Here is a 22,249-nt window from a genome sequence, read left to right as displayed (position 1 = left end):
ATTCGCGACAGTTAGAGGAGGCGTGCCGATCGAGGTTGGGACTCGTCTCCGATTGGTTTCACTCACTTCCCCCTCGGCTTCCCCCACCCGGTGGCTCCCGATGCTCCGCCCCTGGCGGAGGGACTCGATGCGGTTGCTAAGAGACACTGCACGCCAAGAGGGATCTCTGCGCATGCGAAGGAAGAGATCGGCCTGTGCGTTCCCCGAACTACGGTGGCCCGGAGGGTGGTGCTGTTCGTTTAATGGCGGTGTGAAGGCAGGGTCTCCCAACCCAGATCTCCGACAGGTAACTGGGAGTGGCAGCGGAGCTCCGCGGAGGGGAAAGCGTGTGTGCGGCTGACTGAGAGCCTGATCCAGGGGTCTAAGGCTGGGGAGGCGGCAGTCCCCAGGAAGCGAGGAGAGGGACGCCTGGTGCCGCAGCACCCCCTCAGCGCTCTTCAAAGGAGGGTGCCGGGTCCGTGGCTCATCTTCCCGTCCCTGAGGCCCCATTAGCTACCAGGCTGAACTTCCCTCGCCTGTGGAAAAGAGGACTCTTTTTTGGAATGGCGGTGACGCTTCAAGAGCTTTTCTTCAGGGACAGCGACCCTCACGGATTTCTGACAATGAAGGGGAAAGGAGAATGGAAAATACGCGAGATGGACATGTTTATTGAGTGCCTGTATTCATTTAGCAAGTGTTTAGTGGCCGGGCACTCTTCTAGCGGTCAGGGAGACGACGGTGAACGGGGTAGATACAATCAATGGTCCTCGTGGAACTTTCGCTTTGACAGGGGAGATAGATAAACAAAATAATTACATAGGGTTAGGTTATAGAAAGAAAGTCAAGGAGAATAAGAGGATCGAGTTTGACTAGGACATGTCGACTATTTTAGATAGGTGGTCAGGAAAGGTCTCTGAGGAAGTGACATTTGAGCGGCGATCTGAATGGGGAGGAACAACCGTGGCAAGATCTGGGGTATGGAGCTGGGCGGAGGGAAGAGTTTTGCAGGCAGGTAGAATCAACAGCGCAAAGCCTCTGATCCTGGAATAACCTTTGATGTTTAACAGAAACTGCAAGAAAAAGACCAGCGTGCGTGATCAAGCAGAGTGGGTAAGAGGGAGAATGGTAATAAAAAATGGGGGATGTGGGACAGATGGCAGACCTTGCGGGACCGTGTAAGCCGTCGTAGAGAAGTTACAATATCGTATTTAGGTTTTGAAAAGATCACTGGCTGGCTGCTCAGTGGAGAAGACTAGCGGGAGCAGGGCTACTGCAAATGTGGAAGGCTATTAGAGTAATCCAGACAAGCGCTAATATTATTTTAAACCAAGTCATCCAATACACCAGACATTTGGCTACCACCAACGTCCAGACAGAATGGCCTCTTTAATTATATAAAGGAAGTAATTTAATGTATCAGTTGCTTTTATGTAATGAGGTATAGTAAGATTGTTGTGTGGCAGATGGTGGTCACTGCAGACCCTTTCAATTTGTCCCCTGATGTCTTCTTTTACACTATCATTCATTCAAGAATACATGTTTTGGTGCTTTCCTCATGAGCTACCTATTGGCCTATGTAAGCAAGAAGCTCAGTCCTGCCCAGGGAAGCTCATAGTCAAAGTGTGGGGAAACCAAACCAGAAAATAATTATAGACAATGCAGTGAGATAAATACTTTAGTATAGGCTGGAGGAGCTCTTGGCAGGGCCCCCTAATCCTGAGTTGGATATGTAAAAGGCTTCCCTGGGACTGCAGGGTTTCAAATTAAGGGTTGAGAGCTGGTGGGAGAAGGTTGAATGTGGCCTAGTCAGAAAGAATGTGCCAAGCAAAGCTTGGGAACCCTTAAAGTGCACAGTTTCCGAGAACTTCAGAGAAAGCCTGTGTCTTTGTGGGGCAGATTGGTGAGAGGACTCCCAAGAGGCAGATCTTGAAGGACTTGCTGTGTCCAGGAGTTTGGATTTTATCCTAAGGAGAATGGAGAAGTTTTTCAGAAGAAAGTGGGTGTAGGTTAGGCTAAGAAACAACCATTTAGCAAGAAATCGGTTCGTTGTCTGGGGTGTAAGCGGTGTACTACAGTAATGGCAGGGAGGGTGGAGAGAAGTGGGCTGAGGAGGGGTTCAGAAAAATGTCAGATTTCTACCTGGTATACCTAAGAGATATAGTCACAATAAACTGAGAGGCTGAGGAAGACAAGTCTGAGAGGCCATAGAAGTTGAGTTGAATTTGTGCTGAAGGTGCCTGTGGGCCTTCCAAGTGGAACTCTCTGATGGCATTTACTACTTGAGTGCAGAGCCCAGAAGATAGCTAGACCCTAACTGGATTCTAAAGTTGTCAGCATGGAGATAGTAATTGAAGACATTGACAGAGTCCGTGAAATTGCTGTAAGAAGGGAAAGGACATGGAGGACTGAACATTTAAAGATCCCAACTACCCCTCCCCCCATTTTATTGAGAAATAATTGATAAACATTACTGTATCAGTTTAAGGCAAACAGCATGATGGTTTGATTTACGTATATTGTGAAATGATTGCCACAGTAGGTTTAGCTAATATTTGTCTTCTCCTTAGATACAATAAAAAGAAATAAAAGAAAAAAAGGGAATTTTTTTTTTCTTGTGGTGAACACTCAGGATTTACTCTCTTAGCAGCCTTCCTGTGTCTTCTACAGCTGTGTCAACAATAGTCACCTTACATCCCTAGTATTTCTGTAACTTATATAGTTGGATGTTCGTACCTCTTGGCCACCTTCCTCCAATTCCCCTTCCATCCCCCCCTCTGCCTTTGATAACCACAAGTTTGATCTCTTTTGCTGTGAGTTTGAGTTTTGTTTTTTATTTGTTTACATTCCACATATAAGTGAGATCATACAGTATTTGTCTTGTTCTGACTAATTTAACTTAGCACAGTGCCTTCAAGGGCCATCCATGTTGTTACAAATGGAATGAGTTCCTCATTTTTTTTATGGCTGAATAACATTCCATTGTAGATAATACCACAACCTTTTCATCCACTAGGGCACTTCCATTTCCATCATAAATAATGCCGTTAGGAACATGGGGGTGCAGATATGTTTTCAAGTTAGTGTTTTTAATTCTTTTGGGAATATGCTCAGAAGTGGAATTGTCATATCATAAGGTAGTTCTATTATTAATTTTTTAAGGGTCCTCCATACTGGTTTCTATAGTGGTTGCACGAATTTACATTGCCAGCAGCAGTGCACAAGGGTTTTCTATTCTCCACATCTTACTAGCATTTGTTATCTCTTTTTGATGATGGTAACTTAACAGGTGTGAGGTGATATCTCATTGTAGTTTTAATTTGCATTTCCCTAGTGAGTCGTGATGGTGAGCATCCTTTCATGTACCTTGTTGGCCTTTTATAGTTCTTTGGGAAAAGGTCTATTTAGTTCCTTTGCCAGTTCTTTAAATTGGATTATTTGGGTTTTTTGTTACTGAGTTGTATGAGATGAGTTCTTTATATATTTTGGGTATTAATTAATCCGTTATCAGATGTATGGTTTGCGAACATTTTTTTTCTATTCCGTAGGTTTTCTTCATTATTTTGTTGATGACTTATTTAGCAATGCAGAAGCTTTTTAGTTGGGTATAGTACTACTTGCTTATTTATTTTGTTGCTTATGCTTTAGGTGTCATCCAAAAAAAAAAAAAAAACAAAAAAAAAAAACCAAAAAAACATTACCAACACCCATGTCAAGGGACTTTATTCTTGTTTTCTTCCCGGAGCTTTAGTTCTTACATCTAAGACTTTGATCTATTTTGAGTTAATTTTTTGAGTCTAAGATATGGGTTCAATTTCATTCTTTTACGTGTGAATATCCAATTATCTCAGCACCATTAATTGAAAAGACTGGCTTCTCCATTGAATATTCTTGACTCCCATGTTCCCATGTCAGATATTAGTTGGCTATATAAGTGGGGAATGACTTTTGGGCTCTCGGTTCTCTTCCATTGGTCTGTTCGTTTTTATGCCATTACCATACTATTTTGGTGACTACCTTTATAGTATAGCTTGAAATCAGGAACTGGGATACCTTCTGCTTTGTTTTTTCTCACGATTTTTTGGGGGGGGGGGTTATTTGTGGTCTTTTGTGTTTCCATATAAATATTTGGAATGTTTTTTCTGTTTCTATAAAAAGTACCATTGGAATGTAAATAGGGATGACTTTGAATCAATAGATGGCTTTTGGTCGTCTTGACATTTTAACAATATTAATTATCCCAGTCCAAGAACACAGGTTACCTTTCATCTATTTGTGTCTTAGAATTCTTTCATCAGTGTCTTGTGGTTTTCAGAGATCTTTTACTTCCTTAGTTTCACTTACTTCTAAGTGTTTTATTATTTTTGATGCTATTATAAATAGAATCAATTTCTTTATTTCTTTTTCAGAAAATTTGTTTTTATTGTATAGAAATGCTACTGATTTTCATGTTTAATTTTGTGTCCTGAAACTTCAACTGAATTTATTGATTAGATCTAACATTTTTTAGTTGAGTCTTGAGGATTTTCTTTATATAAAATCATATCATCCACAAACAGAGACAGTTTTACTTCTTCCTTTCCAATTCTGATACCATTTTATTTCTTTTTCTTGCCTTATTGCTGTACTTGGGACTTCCAATACTGGAGCATCCTGAGGCATGGAGAAAGGTAGAGAGTGGGACTAGGAGGTCAAAGGGAAGATGCCCAGCATGTGACATGCTCTTGGAAGATATCCTTTCCCCCTCCATCTTTTATAGGAGGGGGAGGTCCTCTTGCAGTCATAGTGGACCAGCTTTAATGACTCTCGTACTAGACAGAGATATTGGGAGCCTCAGTCCTTTTGTCTTCCAGACCTTCTCAGTGCCTTAGCCACCCTCATTAGCCTCTCTAACTTTGGCACCACTCTCGAACTTTCTGTAGACTCTAAACACTCATTTATTTATTTGGACAAAATGATTGCTGTCTTAGTTGGGACAGGAACCAGAATCCTGAAAGATTCTGTTTGAGAACAAAGACTTTTATTTAGAGTGCCTCAATTTCTGCCTCTAGAATCACAGCATTTTCATGAACAAGGCAATATACAATAAGTGTCCAGTTGGGCTGTGATCAGATTTGAACCTATTGTTCATTAAGCCAAAGCCTTATTCTGAGTTTCCCACTTGATTGGTAAACTGTAGTAACCTTTCACATAAAGAGAAGCATTTTTTCATTGTAACATTGGCCATGAAAGTTATTATTTTTCTGAATTTAACTATATGGGTTGTTTAAAGAAAATCTCCTAAAGAAGATAGTAGCATCTTCTTTATTGTTGTTGCTTTCTGTATACAAAGAAGGATTAAATTACTAGCAACTTGGTTTGTTGGGTTTTCTTTTTTTTGATTTTTGATTTTTTTATAAACATATAATATATTTTTAACCCCTGGGGTACAGGTATGTGAATCGCCAGGTTTACACACTTCACAGCACTCACCATAGCACATACCTTCCCCAATGTCCATAACCCCACCCCCCTTCGCCCAAGCCCCCTCCCCCCAGCAACCCTCAGTTTGTTTTGTGAGATTAAGAGTCACTTATGGTTTGTCTCCCTCCCAATCCTATCTTGTTTCATTTATTCTTCTCCTGCCCACTTAAGCCCCCATGTTGTATCTCCACTTCCTCATATCAGAGTGATCATATGATAGTTGTCTTTCTCCGCTTGACTTATTTTGCTAAGCATGATACCCTCTAGTTCCATCCACGTCGTCACAAATGGCAAGATTTCATTTCTTTTGATGGCTGCATAATATTCCATTGTGTATATATACCACATCTTCTTTATCCATTCATCTGTTGATGGACATCTAGGTTCTTTCCATAGTTTGGCTATTTTGGACATTGCTGCTATAAACATTCGGGTGCACGTGCCCCTTCGGATCACTACGTTTGTATCTTTAGGGTAAATACCCAGTAGTGCAATTACTGGGTCATAGGGTAGTTCTATTTTCAACATTGTGAGGAACCTCCATGCTGTTTAGCAACTTGGTTTTTAATAATTTTGAAACTGGGTGATGGCAGAATGTCTTCTAATGAGTAGACTACGCACTTAAAATTTCCACCTAGTTTTTACTTAGGAATATTTTTTAGGAAAATATTTTAACATTTTAAAATATGATGCTGCTCAGTTTTCCATCTATGAATTTTTAAAATTCAAAGTTCTAATACATTTACATATATATTTATTTGATATTCATGAAATTCTATGTACTGTATATTTTTAAAAAGATTTTTTTTTTTTTTTAATTTTAGAGATAAGAGGTAGGGAGAGGAACAGAGGGAGAGGGACAAGCAGACTCCCTGCTGAACATGGAGCCCACTGCGCGGCTCGATCCCACAACTCTGAGATCATGACCTGAGCCGAAATCAAGAGTCAGATGCTTAATTGACTGAGCCACCCAGGCGCCCCTGAAACTACTATATTTTTAATTGAATTGTTAATTTTGAGAAATTGTAGATTCACATGCAGTTGTAAGAAATAATACAGAGAGATCTTGTGTACCCTTTGACTAGTTTCCTCCAATGGTAGTGTTTTTCACAACTATCACACAATATCACAACCAGGATATTAGCATTAGTATAATCCACTGATCCTGTTCAGATTTCCTGTCTTACCTCTATTTATTTATCTAGGTGTATATTTAGTTCTGTGCAATTTTTATCACATCTGTAAGTTAGTGTTGCCTTCACCAGTTCCATGATCACAAGGATCCCTTGTGTTGGCCTTTATAACTCTGCCTACCAAGTGGGAGGGAACCCTAACCTCTGGCAATCACTAATTTCTTCATCTCTCTAACTTTGTCATTTCAAGAATGGAAGCACTCAGTATGCAACCTTATGAGACTGGCTTTTTTCTCTTGGCGTAATTTCCTAAGAACTATCCAAATCATTACATGTATCAATAGTTCTTTTCTTATTTCGATGCAGTATTCCTGTATGGTGTGAACGTACCACGGTATAACCATTCATACACTGAAGAGACATCTGGGCTATCTTCAGTTTCTTGCTATTATAAATGAACCTGCTGTGAACGCTAATGTACAGCTTTTTGTGTGAATCTAATTCTTAATTTTACTGGAGTAACTGCCCAGGTGTGTACTTACTAGGTCATACAGTAGTTGCATATTTAGTTTCTTATTTTGCTTTAAAGATTTTATTTTTTTTAGAGCAGTTTTAGGTCATGGCAAAATTGATCAGAAAGTACAGAAATTTTCTGTATATATTCCTCCTGCCCCTTGCACATGCATAGCCTTCCCCTGTGTTATCAACATGCCCCCTCCCCCCAGTGGTAACATTTGTTACAATTGATGAACCTAACAGTGACACATCATAATCGCTCTGAGTCCATAGTTCACGCTGGGGTTCACTCTTGGCTGTACTGAATTTGGACAAACATAAAATGATACATATCTACTTCTATAGGGTCATACAGAATCCTTTCACTGCCCTAAAAATCTGTGCTTCACCTATCCACCCCTTTCCTGCACCCCAACCCCTGGCAACCACTGATCTTTTTACTGTCTCTGTAGTTTACCTTTTCCAGAATGTCATGTAGTTGGAATCATACAGTATATAGCCTTTTCAGATGGGCTTTTTTTTTTAACTTAGTACTATGCATTTAAGGTTCCTTCATGTCTTTTCATGGCTCAATAGCTCTTCCTTTTTAGTACTGAATAATATTCCATTGTCTGAATATACCACAGTTTGTTACCCACAGAAGGACGTCGTCACTGCTTCCGAATTTTGGAAACTATGAATAAAGTTGCTCTGTGTATCTGTGTTCAGGTTTTTGTGTTGAAATAAGTTTTCAGCTCCTTCAAGTAAATACCAAAGAGTGCGATTGCTGGAACATATGGTTAAGAGTATGTTTAGTTTTTTAAAGAAACTACCAGACTGTTTTCCAGAGAGACTGTACCATTTTATAATCTCACCAGCAATATACAAGTAGTTTGGTTCTCCATATCCTCTTCAGAAGTTGGCATCACAAATTTTTATTTCATCTGTAGCGAAAGTGGTATTTCCTGTGATTTTATATGTTTACCAGTGGCTAATGTGGTTGAACATCTTTTTGTGCACTTTTTTGCCATCTGTATATCCTCTTCAGAGGAGGGTCTGTTTATGTCTCTTGCCCATTTTCTGATTATTACTATCTTTTGAAATACTGAGTTTTGAGAATCTTTTATATATTATAGATACTAGCCCTTTGGTTATTTGAGTAGCAAATATATTCTTTCAGTCTATAACTTATCTTTTCCTGCCCTTAAAAGGGTCCTTCGCAGAGCAAAAGTTTTTAATTTTGCTGAGATCTAGTTTATCAGTTTTTACTTTTTAGAGACTTCTTTGGGGGCCAAGTTTAAGAACTTTTTGCCTAGCCTTGAATCCTAAAGATTTTTCTCCTGCTTTTTTCTTTTTTCCTAAAATCTTAAGTTTTAAGCCCTTGATGCATTTTGAGTTAATTTTTTGTAAAAATTTGAAATCATTTTAAGTGAAGTCAAGTCAAGGTTTTAGTCACTCATATTAAATTGCCTTTAAACTATTGATGGCTGATAAAGTATAATCTGTGGATAGTTTGGCTTTTCATCCTGGGTTTGATGTAGCTTCTAAAAGTAATTTAATATAAAAATTCAATCAAATGGATGTCCTGATTAATGTTTTAACCTTTGGTTGCTGAGTATCTTTTGAAAAAATTTTACTTGGTTTGCATTAGAAAGTTGTATAGTAATTGACCTTGAGTTTAGATATTGTGCAACATATGAAAATAATTCTAAGGATGAGTATTCTGATTTACAGTACTGTAGGAGAAAATCTAGAAAGTGTTAAAAATTAGACTGTGTGAGTTACTGTTTTCACTTGGGAAGATTATTAGAAGCCCTCTATTCCTCTATATTCTTGAGACTTGGAGCATCAGAGCAAATTTGGGGAGGACGAGAGGCTTTGATATTAGACTGTGTAGGTTCTAATCCGGGCTCTGCCATTTAACTAGCTCTGTAACTTAATCTCTCCTTGCCTTAATTACCTTATTTGTAAAATAGGTATGATAATTATTCACCTCATAAAGCTGTTGTGAACTTTATACTCGCTTAAAACCGTGTTTGGAACATAGTAGGCACTCAATAAATTTTAGCAATTCTTTTTCTTTTTAAGTTTTTTTTTTAAGGATTTTTTTTAAAGATTTTTATGTATTTATTTTGACAGAGAGATAGAGAGATACCACAAGTAGGCAGAGAGGCAGGCAGAGGGAGAGAGAGAGAAGCAGGCTCTCTGTTGAGCAGGGAGCCGGATGCGGGGCTCAATCCCATGACCCCAGAACCATGACCAGAGCCAAAGGCAGCTTCTTAACCAACTGAGCCACCCAAGCACCCCATCTTTTTCTTTTTCTTTAGATTTTATTTATTTGAGAGAAAGTGTGTGTACCTAGCACACACAAGTTGGGGGAGGGGCAGAGGGAGAACCAGCCTCCTTGCTGGGCAGGGGAGCCTAATGAGAGGCTTATCCCAGGACCCCAAAATTATGACCTGAGCTGAGGGCAGAGTTTTATGCAACTGAGCCACCTAGGCACCCCTAAACTTTAGCAGCTCTTATTCCTGAAGCATCAGATTTGTGTGAAGATGCGTGGGAATATAGTACTTTGGTATTAAGACATGTGTGCTTCTATTAGGAATAGAATATACAATTCAAATCATTTATAGTACTTAAGCAGTAAAAGAGAGTCCTGAGGCAAATTTTATGCTTGCTTTGGGTACCCACTTTGGCCACCTGGTAGTCATTCTCTGCCAAGAGGAATTTTCCCAAAAAAAACCTCTTTAAAAACACTCCCCATTTCTTGCCCTAATTAGACCTCTCCTATATTTGTTTCCTTTTCAGGCTAGACAGATCTCTCCCATATATCCAGTACAACTAGTTTAAAAACTTGTCTGAGAGGTGTACCTTCCTCCAGACCATCATGGAAAAGAGCTTGAGATATACTACCCTTGTAACAGACACTTCAGGGAAAAGGTGTGGTTGGTCAGATACCCTAGTTGACTTTTTCAGTATTTGTCTTTTCATTTAATACCATAATTCCTAAAAAAGGGGGGGGGGGCTACAGTTCTCAATAGACTACCCATAGACATTTGTTTCAGTGAAGATTTCTTTGACATTGTAATGAGGAAAGAGTGATGCTTAGGCATAGTTGAACCAGCCTAGCATCCATCCTCTTCATTCATTTGGTACCTGCGAAGGGAGGGAAAATTCTTTCTCTGTCCTTCACAGTCTTCCAGCTGAACTAAGACTCAAATTTAGATGAGACAGATTAACAGGAAAAAAAAAAAAAAAACAGTTTTATTACATGTGCACAAAGGCCCAGTAATGACATTGACACCTAAAGAAATGACCAAGACAGGCAGTTTTTATACATTTTTAGACAAAGAGACAATAAATCTGTGACAAATTGATGGGACAGAGAAAACCTAACTTTGGACACTTTAATTAGTAAATTCTTAAGAGAATTTGGGTTGTGCTAGTAAATTTAGTAAAAGGATTATTTATACAGCCTTCCTGGCTCTCAATTTCTTACCAGTGGCGATCAGGATGTCTCTAACTTCTGATACTGGGAGGTTACCTCTTGCATGGGAGATTTATTTCCTGTTTTCAGGGGGCAGGGGAGGGTCTGAGCATCCTTCCTGCACAGGCTGTCCCTGAAGTAATTTTTACTTAAAATAATCAATGTGTCAGAGTGGCACATTTTGGGGCAGCCTGTCTTTGGCACCCCTACACCTGCCTGGCGTTTGTGGGCCCCCCACTAATGCTTTTCAACTGATTACTCATAACTACTCTTAGCAAAGAACCTAGGTCCCACGATGATAGAAAATAGCCCATTCTCCCCCTGAAATGCTTGCTTCCTTGCATGTCTATGTATCTATTTATTTACTGGTATTCACTTTAGTTTTGCGTGCTGAAATGTTTGAACCATATGAAATGGCTCTTTTCAAAATGGTTGAATACCCACAATTTTATTTTCATTCGTTGTAAAATTTAAGGACTTAAGATTTATAGAAGTACTATTGAAAGTTTTTTTTAAAATATTTATTTATTTATTTATTTGACAAAGAGAGCACGGGGGAGGGACAGGAGAGAATCCCAAGCAAACTCCATGCAAAGCTTGGAGCCCAGTGGGGACTCGATCCCACAGCCTTGAGGTCATGACCTGAGCAAATACCAAGAGTCGAATGCCTAACTGTTTGAGCCACCCAGGTGCCTCTTAATGGAAGTATTGTTATTACTATAGCATTGAAATAAAAAGAATTTCATTTGTGGCTAAAAACTACAATAGGTTTGGGGCACCTGGGTGGCTCAGTTGGTTAAAGCCTCTGCCTTCGGCTCAGGTTGTGATCCCAGGGTCCTGGGATCGAGTCCCACATCGGGCACTCTGCCCAGCAGGGAGCCTGCTTCCTCCTCTCTCTCTGCCTGCCTTTCTGCCTACTTGTGATCTCTGTCAAATAAATAAATAAAATCTTTTTTAAAAACTACAGTAGGTTTTCACATATGCTATTAGTTAAAACCTAAAATAGTCTGTTGTCACAGAATATTTGACCTATGAAAATGTAATAGTTTATATGGCAACTTCAATAAAAGATGTCAGTAGTTTTGTTGGGAAGAAATGTTACTGTCGTAACTAAAATATAAAGTGAAATAAGTACAATGGAGATGGACTCTGACGTAGAATGTGAAAGCTAGTTTCTGTTTGTGGCAGATAAAACTCACCAGACAATTAAGATAATTTTATTCAGGCCTTTAGAACAGGGAGAATGTTCGTTAATGGGACACCTCTCAAAGAAGAAGGAGGAAATGTGGAGGTTTAGGAAACAAGGGCAGTCAGTGTGAAAGCGTAAAGGTGAGGTCTGTCTGGAAATATGGTGAGCCCTTTCCTGGAACATTAATCATTCTTGTTTTCCTGAAGCACCGTGTTCAGATAACAGATAACAGATAACATTGAACGCTATCAGATGGAACAAGGTTCCCGATTATTAGTTATGTTTCCAAATCGTGTGGGATATTCACCACAGTTTCAAAAGAGGATGCAGAGAAACTTTACCAGGGGAAATTTCATTCATAACTTTAAGTTACCTTCTATAGGGCTCTTCATACCCATTTCTACACTATAGGACAAAAACGAGGCAGTTTTGTCCCGTCGGGGTGATCCGGAATTGAAATTCCTTAGAAGCTAATAAGCAAGGGGGAAGAAACCAGTGGAGAGGGAGGTGTAAAGACCAGGGGCAGGCCAGTGGCCATACTGGAGAAGTGAGACCCACTGTAAGTGACAGCCCTCCTATGACTCCTCCAGGGAGGACCAAAGATAAAGATGGACTGGGCATTTATAAATGGGCCAGAGTAGATGGAGGCAATCCTTGAACTTTATTAAAGGATAAATTGGAAGAAGACAAAGTCCTGACCCATACAAAGTGAACTTACTGTATCAGCGATTTTATTTAACTCATTAACTAATGAAAGAACTAGGCAGATGTCACAACCGTTTTAAAGGAAAAGTTAAAGAACCATGAATTTATATGGAGTAAAGGAATGTAGAGCTGAGTTTACACATAGGAGCAAAACTGGCTTTCCCCTGCTGAGAGGAAGGTTGCCCCTCCACTGGACAATTATGTGCATGTCTATAGACAGGAATTATTTGCATTGCCATCAGCAATCAACAAATCTACAAAGATATGAAATAGCTCAAAGGCAATGAAAGGACTAAGCCCCAAAGGATCATATTCCCAGAGGCTCAGCATTCCATGGGAAGGATATTCTGTAATCTCTAACTTTTGCCAAAGTCTTAAGTTTTCCCAGCTATGCTTGCTCTGTAGTAACTACATTAATAATCGTATTACCCATAACATATCCTCTAATACTCATCTGTCAGCGATCGTCCATGTTCCTTGCTTTATAAGCCGTTCCTGACCCTAAATGCCCTTTGCCTTCTCCTCACTCTTGCTGGTGTCTATCATGTCAGAGTCCAGGACAGCGGGAGTGTCTCAAGTTGTATCCAGCTGCAAGTACAGTGTGCTCACGTTTGGACGACTTTTGCTGAACATCTTGTCTTTTTCTTGGCATGGCATTTTTCATTTTTTTGTTTAAGGTTGAAAGTGCGGGCCAAGGATCTTCCTATTATTTAATTTTAAGTTGTGAATTAATCATCAGTCAACACATTTGACCACACCGCATTTGATCACACAGCAATCTAACTAGGTTTTTCATCTGTTAGTTGAAGGTGAAAGTTAATTAATTGGGGGTTTCCCCGGGGGTGTCAGCCTGCATTGTTATGCCCCCCAGCCCCCAAGGGAGGTACTACTGGCATCTAGTGGGTAGAGGCCAGGCTAGGAATGCTGCTAAACTTCCTCCAATGCACAGGCCAACTCCCCCCACAACACAATTATCCAGCCCCTAAAGTCAGTAGTGCCAAGATTAAGAGGCCCTCATGGCCCATTGAAAACTGTTAGAGAAAAGAAGTTTCTACTCTGATAAAATTAAAAATAATTTTATGGTCTTAGGAGAAAGGAGTTGAGGTAAATTGGAAGGGGAGGTGAATCATGAGAGACTATGGACTCTGAAAAACAATCTGAGGGGATTGAAGTGGCAGGGGTGTGGGATGTTGGGGTACCAGGTGGTGGGTATTAGAGAGGGCACGGATTGCATGGAGCACTGGGTGTGGTGCAAAAATAATGAATACTGTTTTTCTGAAAATAAATAAATTGAAAAATTTTTTTTAAAAATCATAGGAAACAAACTGAGGGTTGCTGAAGAGGAGGGAGGTCAAGGTATGGGGTAACTCGGTGATGGATGTTAAGGAAGGCATGTGATGTAATGAGCACTGGATATTATATAAGACTGATGAATCCCAGACTTCTACCTCGGAAACCAGTAATACATTATATGTTAATTGAATTTCAATTTTTTAAAATGTTAAAAAAAATTAAAATAATCTTTAAAAAAACTGAAAATAATGGATCAAAAAGAAAAAAAATAATAATTTTATGGTCTTAAATCTGTATGGAAAGCATATATTTCATTTTTACAGTCTTAAAATAATGTTGGTATTACCAGTTTTCCGTTTTAGAAATTAAGCAATCGGTATTACCTTTTACTTGAGAGGCTAAATGATTAAAGGGGAACAGATGCCTTTCCCCTGTAATATGATATATTTGATGCTAATAATTTTACAATTATTGTTCCTATTTTAGGTTTTCCTGAAGAAACGTCTTAACAGATTTGTCGCATTTCTGAGACTGATAGTTACGGTTTGGAATTGTCAGCTTTCTCATGAGATACATTTTGGCAATCCCAATGAAAGCTTTCCTTGACGTTTTAGAACAATTATACAAGAAGGTCCTTCTGGGAGTCACACTTGAAAATGAGAACCATGATTACATCTTTTATCTCGACCCAGCATCTTTGGATCAAGACTGCTCTACAATGACGTCTTTGGAATGCCCAAACCCCCATGGTGTCCAGGACAAGCATCAGCCATCCTCTGCCAATTTGGCTACCATTTCTGTATTGCCTATGTGTTTGGAGAAACACTCACCAATAGGCAGTGCCCGAGAAATAGTGCTCCTTCAGTTAACAGTAATCAAGGTGATGATAACCAGAATATTGTCTGTTGAAACTGACTTCCGTGCAAAGGAGAAATACAGAGATGTAATTAAAATTCTTTTGAAATCATCTGACATCGATTCTAAATTAGTAAGCCATTTTTTTCTGTGGGTTTTTGTTTTGTTTTGGGGGTTTTTCTTTAGATCTAGATGTTTAAAACAAAAGTTTTAAAAACATTCAGTAATAATGGGTAAGTTTATTTGTTTTCCCATAGACCTGTATGTTCCAAGACTCGGATAAATTGTTATCTCACATGGCTGCAAAGTGCCTTGCATTACTTCTGTATTTCCAGTTGAGAGAAAAGGTAAGATAAGTAATCAAATTATGCTCTTTTCTTTCATGTTTTCTTTAAAATTGTTCTTTGACATTCGATTTACCCTTCAAATGTTTGTATCAATAAAATGTTTGCTCTTTCAATAACACAGAAATCCATAAAAGTATAAGAATATAGTAATATAATAGTGACTTGTATCAAAGATTAGAGTCTTAAATATGTCATAAGTCATGATAAATCAGATTCTTCACCTGAAGGATGGGTTTCAAGTCAGTCTATAACTTCTTCAGTTTCTCAAAGGAGCAAGCAGGCCTGCTTCCTTTTCTTCAAAAAAAGATTTAGGAACCTCTGCTGGAGACCACAACCGTATTTACAGGTTCAATATAAATAAATTCTAAGAATGGTCCTCAGCATGATGAAAAAAAACACAAACAAATTGAGCATCAGATTTTTCTGTCTCTGAATTAGTTAATAAATGTAAGCATCTCCTGATTTATTTAAGCTATAATACTTGTTCCTTTCTCAAAGTAACATTTTTTTCCAAATACAAAACGTGGCATTTTACTAGTAGAAAATTTAGGAAATGAGAGAAATATGAAGAACAAAATAAAAATTGCACATCAGTCCACCACCTAGAAATAATCATTGCTAATATTTTCGTGTTCCCTGCTGAGCCTTTATTTCTATGGCACATTGAATTTTTTCACTTAGAGAATATTAGGATATTTGTATCTTTCTTGTTTTACCAAATACTAGACTCTTTTTTGGGGGGTGGGTCTATAAAACAATGTTTTATAGAGTTGTGTGTAATAGGTAATTTGCAATTGTAAAGAAAATTTTCTAATATAGCTTGCTATTTTTTGTTTTCTTACTTATAGATAACATTTAGCAATTCCTGGATTGCTTTTTGCCAAAAAAATCTTTCTGAATACCCTGAAAATGAGAAGGCAGGATACTGCCTCTGGACCCTGACTTTTATAATAAAAGAAATCTTTAAAGATACATGTTCACAGAAAACAGGTACAAATTCTGGATCCCCATAAATGTCATTCTTTTGCTCCCAAGGACGATTATGTTTATAATGAAGATTTAAACTTACTTTATAGCATCTAATCTGTCCTGAAGTATGAAAAACTAAAGAATCCTATTCCAGATTTTTTGACTGAAGATTCCTTTTTAAAATGAAACATTATATTGGGGCGCCTGGGTGGCTCAGTGGGTTAAGCCGCTGCCTTCGGCTCAGGTCATGATCTCAGGGTCCTGGGATCGAGTCCTGCATCGGGCTCTCTGCTCAGCAGGGAGCCTGCTTCCCTCTCTCTCTCTCTGCCTGCCTCTCCGACTACTTGTGATTTCTCTCTGTCAAATAAATAAATAAAATCTTTAAAAAATAAAAAAATTAAAAAATAAAAAATAAAATGAAACATTATAAGGAAAAAATTAAAGCTATTATTATATGCCCCTTTTGATATTGTAAAATGGATAATTAACTGTAGTTATTAGCTTTGTTCTTTTGTTTGTTTCAAGTTTTTATTTAAATTCTAGGTAACATTGGGCGCCTGGGTGGCTCAGTGGGTTAAATTCTAGGTAACATATAGTGTAATAGTGATTTCAGGAGTAGAAATTAGTGATTCATCACTTACAAACAACCCCCAGTGCTCATTACAAGTGTCCTTAATCCCCGTCACCCGTTTAACCCATCCTCCCCAACCACCTCCCCTCCAGCATGCTCACTTTGTTCTCTGTAGTGAAAAGTCTGTTTTCTGGGAGCATCTGGGTGGCTCAGTCAATTTAGTGTCTGCCTTTGGTACAGGTCATGATCCCAGGATCCTGGGATCAGGCCACACATGTGGCTCTCTGCTCAGCAGGGGCCTGCCTCTTTCTCCATGTTCATCTGTTTTGTGTCCTAAATTCCACATATGAGTGAAATCATATGACATTTGTCTTTCTCTGACTGACTCATGTCACCTGAGCTCTGTCCACGTCATTGCAAATGGCAAGATTTCATTCTTTTTCATGGCTGAGTAATACTCTATTGTCGAATATATACCATGTCTTATTACCTGTTATTCTGTGTCTTTGTTTGTTCACATTAAACCATCCAAATCCATTTTTTCATCTTGTAAAGTGATGCTATTTATAAAAATTGAATTGTAAATTCTTTTATGAAGCCTTCACTTTTCCTCTTGTTTATAACTACTATTTTTCTCATTGCAGAAATTTTAAAGCAGTTCCTGTCTCCTTTTGACACTATTTTCAAAGTTTTTTACAGTTTGTTATTTTCTCATCATTTTGAAAGCTGCCAAGATACCTCTAAAATAATAAACAGCTTGATATGTTCCCTGGAATTACTTGAACTTCTTATAGCTTCCAGAATCCACCTGAAGCTACATTTCACTTGCCAGAGGATTTTATTTTTGAAACCTTCTTGTGTGCTGGACGTTATTACCTGGCCCGTTCAGGCTTTTGTCAAAAGGAAATTCATCATTTTCATCAAAAAGTGCCTTCTCTGGAAAGTGGGTGAAGACCTGTGTCAGGGAGCTAGCCCTATCCTATTGCCGCCAGATCAGCATTTAGATGTAGATATCTTGGCTTTAGCGGATGCTATCTTGCGAGCTGTGGATTTGGGCTTATTGAGGACGTTGTCTGTCCATGGAAAGCCTCCCCGCTTTGGTGGAGAGGAAGTTCAGCCTACATGTGAACGTGCCCCTGGTCCAGATCATGTTATTCTCAGAGCAGCAAGCCTGCTTATCATTAAATCCTTAGAAATCAAGTTTCAAAGTTGTACTTCAGCAAACGAAATGAAAGGTAATTCTCTGAACTCCTTTTGTGTGCAAAGTAATGAGCAGTTGTTTACGGATACAAAGTAATTCATAATTTTCAAATCTCAGGACCGTAACTCCACTAATTAAATGTACATGTTATCATAATTATAATTTATTAAATTTTCTTTAAAAAATTAGAATTACACTAAGAACACGTCAACATTTTGTGGGCTACACTGAATTTGTACAGCATAATCTAAGTTTAAAAACAAAGAGATGCTATTGAATCACCTCAAAGCACGTGATAGAAGTCAGTTCAGATATTTGTAGTATTTCATTCCTATTTTCCTTCATAAAATTGAGTAACTGCTAATGTAGATTATCAATAAATAGAAAGTGAATTAAAACTAACATGTGGGAAGTTACATTGATTAAGAAATCGTTGCACATAATGTCCAGGATCTTAACTGTTTTAACTTAAGACAACTATTTAAAGTAGGATAATCAACTTAGGTGTGGGGGGCAGATATGTCTTCCATTTCACCTGCTAAAACAGAATAGTTGATGTCTCTAAACAAACAGCATATAGTTTTAGTGAAAGGTTTGAATTGTAAGTAGTGACTTCCCTGAATTGCTTTGAATGTCGTAATTAGAAGGTACTGTGTACTAGGTATCATTCTGTGTGGTTATAATTTACAACACTAGGTGGCATATGTTCTATAATTCAGAGTTTTAAATTACAGCTAAAACTCCCCAAAACCTTTTTTGGTTTTTGTGCATAATAGTAGTACTTTCTTTTAATACTTCAAACAAACAAAAAAAATGTCCTGCTATTTTAAAGGCAAAATGATTTTTGCTGGGTTGTTCTGTTGCCTCTAGTAACAGACAGCTGCAGCATCCCGTGAAGTGATGTCTTTCGTCTACTATTCATTTGTTTATATGCTTTTAGCAAGAATTTGTGTAACTCTAGTTTCTCTGAAATAATTAGTTATCTGGTCCTTGCGGTGAGTAGATGATCTGGTTGTACATTTTAGTTGTAGCCTCTTGAGTGAGTCACTTTTTTTTCTCTGACATTCAGTTTCCTAATTTGCAAAGTGGAGATAATCCCTAACTGACAGGCTTTCTGAAAGTGGGAATCACGACAATCCACGTTGGAGTGCTTGAGATGCCTATATATAAAATTATTTTAAGATATTAATGCATCCAGAATCAGTCGACTGCTCTTTGAAATGTGCATCTGTTGAAGTTGATTTACAGAGTTTCATGTCTGAGTTACTGACCTTCTTAAAGCCCCACCTTCAGCCCTCTCTTCAGTCACACAATCCGTGTGAGTGGATCTCCAGGGTCTTCATAGAACAGGACGATGACATGTTGGAGGCTGCCAAGGCATCATTGGGCATCTACCTAAAGTTGACCAGGCCAGTATATTTTAAAGTAATTTTACTAACTGTGTGCCAGAAAAGCAGAAAACATTTTTAATAATGTGCTGGACATACTATTTACTTTCCATCATTAAGGGGAAAAGAAAAATCCCTAACAATCTTGTGGTTTCCTTATAAGTTCCAATTCCTTGCTTTAACCCTGCCCTACATGAAAATGAGATTACATCTGAGTTCTCATTATGAAAACTTGGCTGGGTAGGCAGATCTGGGGGAGTGGAACTAGACCGGGGGGCTGCAAAGCACGGGTTCTGGTTTCGCTTCATCTGTTTCACCTGTGCCGTCAGGAGTAAGCTCGTACCATTATCAGAACTTTCATTTAATCGATGTTTAAAAATGCTGTTCTCGGGACGCCTGGGTGGCTCAGTTGGTTAAGCGGCTGCCTTCGGCTCAGGTCATGATCCCAGCGTCCTGGGATCGAGTCCCACATCGGGCTTCTTGCTCAGCAGGGAGCCTGCTTCTCCCTCTGCCTCTGCCTGCCATTCTGTCTGCCTGTGCTCGCTCTCTCCCCCTCTCTCTCTCTGATAAATAAATAAAATTTAAAAAAAAGTGGTTTAACCATATTAAAAATGCTGTTCTCCCCCAACACTAACTTTTCCATCATGAGCTTCAATGTGGTGCTTTTGGCCTTTTTAAAGGTAACCTTAGCCTTGGAACTAACCAAAGTAGCAGCTCAAAGTTTTCATTTTTATCGTACACCTGAATGGGGGCTGATAGCGACTTGAGGCAGGTCCCCGAGTTTGTGCCTGATGACACGGCATTGCTGAGCCTGTTCATGCTTTATTAAAGCGGCTGTCCATGGGGTCCTATCATCCTGTGGCAAAGATCTGTAATTGGCTATGAAGCTCGTAACCGATGACCTTTTACACTGTTCCTGCTTGGCTTTATTAAAACCCTGAAGTATTTGCTTGATTTCCATTTCTTTCTTGGTTTCAGAGAAAGAGCTTTCTTACTAATGCCCGATGGTTCAGTGCTGTCCTGCCAGTTTGTACTTGTGTTATGGCCGCGTTGGCAGCAGCTGCTTTCAGACTATGAGCGTTTGGGGCCAATTTTCAAAAGGTTCTAATCAAGAACACAAAATACCGGCATGTGATTTGAATTAGGCTCCCAAACGGTGCTGAAAAGGCACATGCCGATGAGCCCCTTAGACTAGATCTTAGTTGTATTCCCAGCTGACTCCTTCCTGCTCAGGGAAGAGGAAGCCTCTGTATGAAATCTCTAACTTTCTTCACCTCAGTGTGTCCAGAGAGGCATGTGCTCATGCTGTTTGTATTTTTTTTTTTCATGTAGCTTTTTTAGTTAAGATCGTTTGGTTATTAGTTGAGATTTTTGCTCAGACTAGTCTAAGCAAAAAAAAAAAAAAAAAAAAAAGTGGGGGGTGGGTGGGGTATTTATTAGCTTACTATTAGAAATTCATTCCAAGGGGCTTGTTGGCAGCAGATATCACTGTATATAATAGGGATTCAATCATGTCGTTGGTCATTGCTCTTTGTCTGTATCTTGCAAACCTGAATTCATTCTCAGGAGGGGCTACCAGCAGTGCCTGGCTTTTGGTTACCATCTTTAATAGCTCCAGCGTGAGTCCCAGGATGGGGGGTCTGGTTAGCCCTCTGGGGTCACAGATTCGTGTTGGATGCAATCATTGTAGCCAGGAGCGTGAGGTGCTCTGAGTGGTCAGTCTAGGTCCTGTGCCCACCCTTATCGAGAAGAGCGTGGAAGGAAAGGAAGGAGCTCATCCTCCAGCCCCGTATTACCCTCTGTAATCAGTTACCTGTAGGAATGAGGAACTCTGATATCAAGAGACAGGAAGACAGAGGACTTTTGTTCAGTAGACAAGAACTACCAAAGTCCATGAATTTTATTTATTGAGTTAGATTTATATGGAGTTTGTAGAGGAAGAGATTGTTTTGAATTGTTTTTCTCTTAAAACAATGCATAGATTAAAAAGTAATCTGATAGATGAATTTGTGGTATGTGAATTATGTCTGTTAAAACTGTTATTTTTGTAAAAAGTCATTAATCTGGGGTCTCCGTTACTTTGATTTTCAGACAACATAAAGCTACTGAAAGCTCGACCCAAGAAAAAGAAATGTGGAATCATCACACACATGAATATGGCTATAATCCACACTGTATTTTCTTATTCTTACTGAAAAATATAGGATTTGATTCTTCAGTTCTTCTTGACTTTCTCATTTCATCAGAAACTTGTTTCCTTGAATATTTTGTTAGATACTTAAAATTACTACAAAAAGACTGGGCTATTTTTTTCACAATTTGTAAGGATTTTGACCTAACAGCATCTAAAGATAGTATAAATATTTGCAGTTGTAGCTCCTCACTTGTCCAGGACAGAAGCAGCAACCAAACAGAACTTAGCCCTTCAGCTGCTTTTGGTCGTCCCAGAAGTGTTCATGCTTCAGTGTCCTGGGCTTCTGATTTTTCTTCTGGATCTCTGAGCCAGCTCGTGATGTCCAAGGAGACCCACACCACACTCCAGGCTGATAGTCTGTCTCCCCGCCGAGCCTCCCACAGTCTCGTGGATTATGACAGCTCTGATGATTCTGAAGCAGAAGGCACAGACCAGCACTCAGCGAACAGTAAACAAATATCTTTACACCAAGAAGCAATGAAGAAATCTCAGGACATAGTTGGAACAGGTATGGATAAAAAACAGCTCAGCCTGGAGCATCAGTCCAGGCCTCTGGTTCCAAAACAGTCTAATATTACCTTCTCTGTGGATTGTGATAATGTCCCAAAGAACATCTCTGAAGTGGGCGTATCCTACAGGACGCTGAAGTGCTTTGAAGAGCTACAAAGTGCCATTTACCGTTTGCAGAAGAAAAATCTTTTCCCATATAATGCCATACCACTTTTGAAGTTGTTGAAACATATTGAGGCAATATATAACGAGAGTATGAACACTTTGTGAAACAGCAGCATTTTATTTCCAGGAACTGTTTTTCCCTGCTATAAATTGTGCCGTAATGAGATCATCATAAAAATAAATAAATACCCTCAAAAGCGTTTTCTAAGTCAAATCTTTCCTTTTGCCCTTTCAGAGTAGCCTCGTGACTAACAGATACCTCAAATGACAAGTCACCTGCTACGGTTTTATGTCACTTGAAATTTACG

General features: G+C 39.0%; 1 protein-coding gene across 4 annotated transcripts; it reads left to right on the top strand.

Annotated features, from left to right (window-relative positions):
- The first annotated feature begins 166 nt into the window (after nt 1-166).
- LINS1 (lines homolog 1) lies at nt 167-22,141 on the top strand. Of its 4 annotated transcripts, none has more exons than XM_059180159.1 (7): nt 167-286; nt 14,228-14,729; nt 14,854-14,943; nt 15,792-15,933; nt 17,128-17,718; nt 18,922-19,093; nt 21,164-22,141. In XM_059180159.1, exons 2-7 carry the CDS (start codon nt 14,307-14,309, stop codon nt 22,044-22,046), a joined length of 2,301 nt encoding a protein of 766 aa, XP_059036142.1. In that variant the 5' UTR covers nt 167-286; nt 14,228-14,306; the 3' UTR covers nt 22,047-22,141. The 4 variants fall into 4 exon arrangements, with proteins under 4 accessions (XP_059036142.1, XP_059036141.1, XP_059036140.1 ...); XM_059180158.1 differs by having other exon boundaries at nt 169-1,085; XM_059180157.1 differs by having other exon boundaries at nt 169-1,089.
- The last annotated feature ends 108 nt before the right edge of the window (nt 22,142-22,249 follow it).

This window comes from Mustela lutreola, chromosome 7 (genome assembly GCF_030435805.1).
Source record: "Mustela lutreola isolate mMusLut2 chromosome 7, mMusLut2.pri, whole genome shotgun sequence".
Lineage (NCBI taxonomy): Eukaryota > Metazoa > Chordata > Mammalia > Carnivora > Mustelidae > Mustela > Mustela lutreola.
The sequence above is the reverse complement of the archived record's forward strand: the minus strand, read 5'-3'. Positions and strand labels throughout refer to the sequence as shown.

Coding starts and splice junctions, on each gene's coding strand:
- LINS1 (XM_059180159.1), top strand. CDS start 14,307: ATGAGATACATTTTGGCAATCCCAATGAAAGCTTTCCTTGACGTTTTA. Junction 14,730..14,853: donor CTGACATCGATTCTAAATTA/GTAAGCCATTTT, acceptor GTTTTCCCATAG/ACCTGTATGTTCCAAGACTC. Junction 19,094..21,163: donor ATCTACCTAAAGTTGACCAG/GCCAGTATATTT, acceptor TTTGATTTTCAG/ACAACATAAAGCTACTGAAA.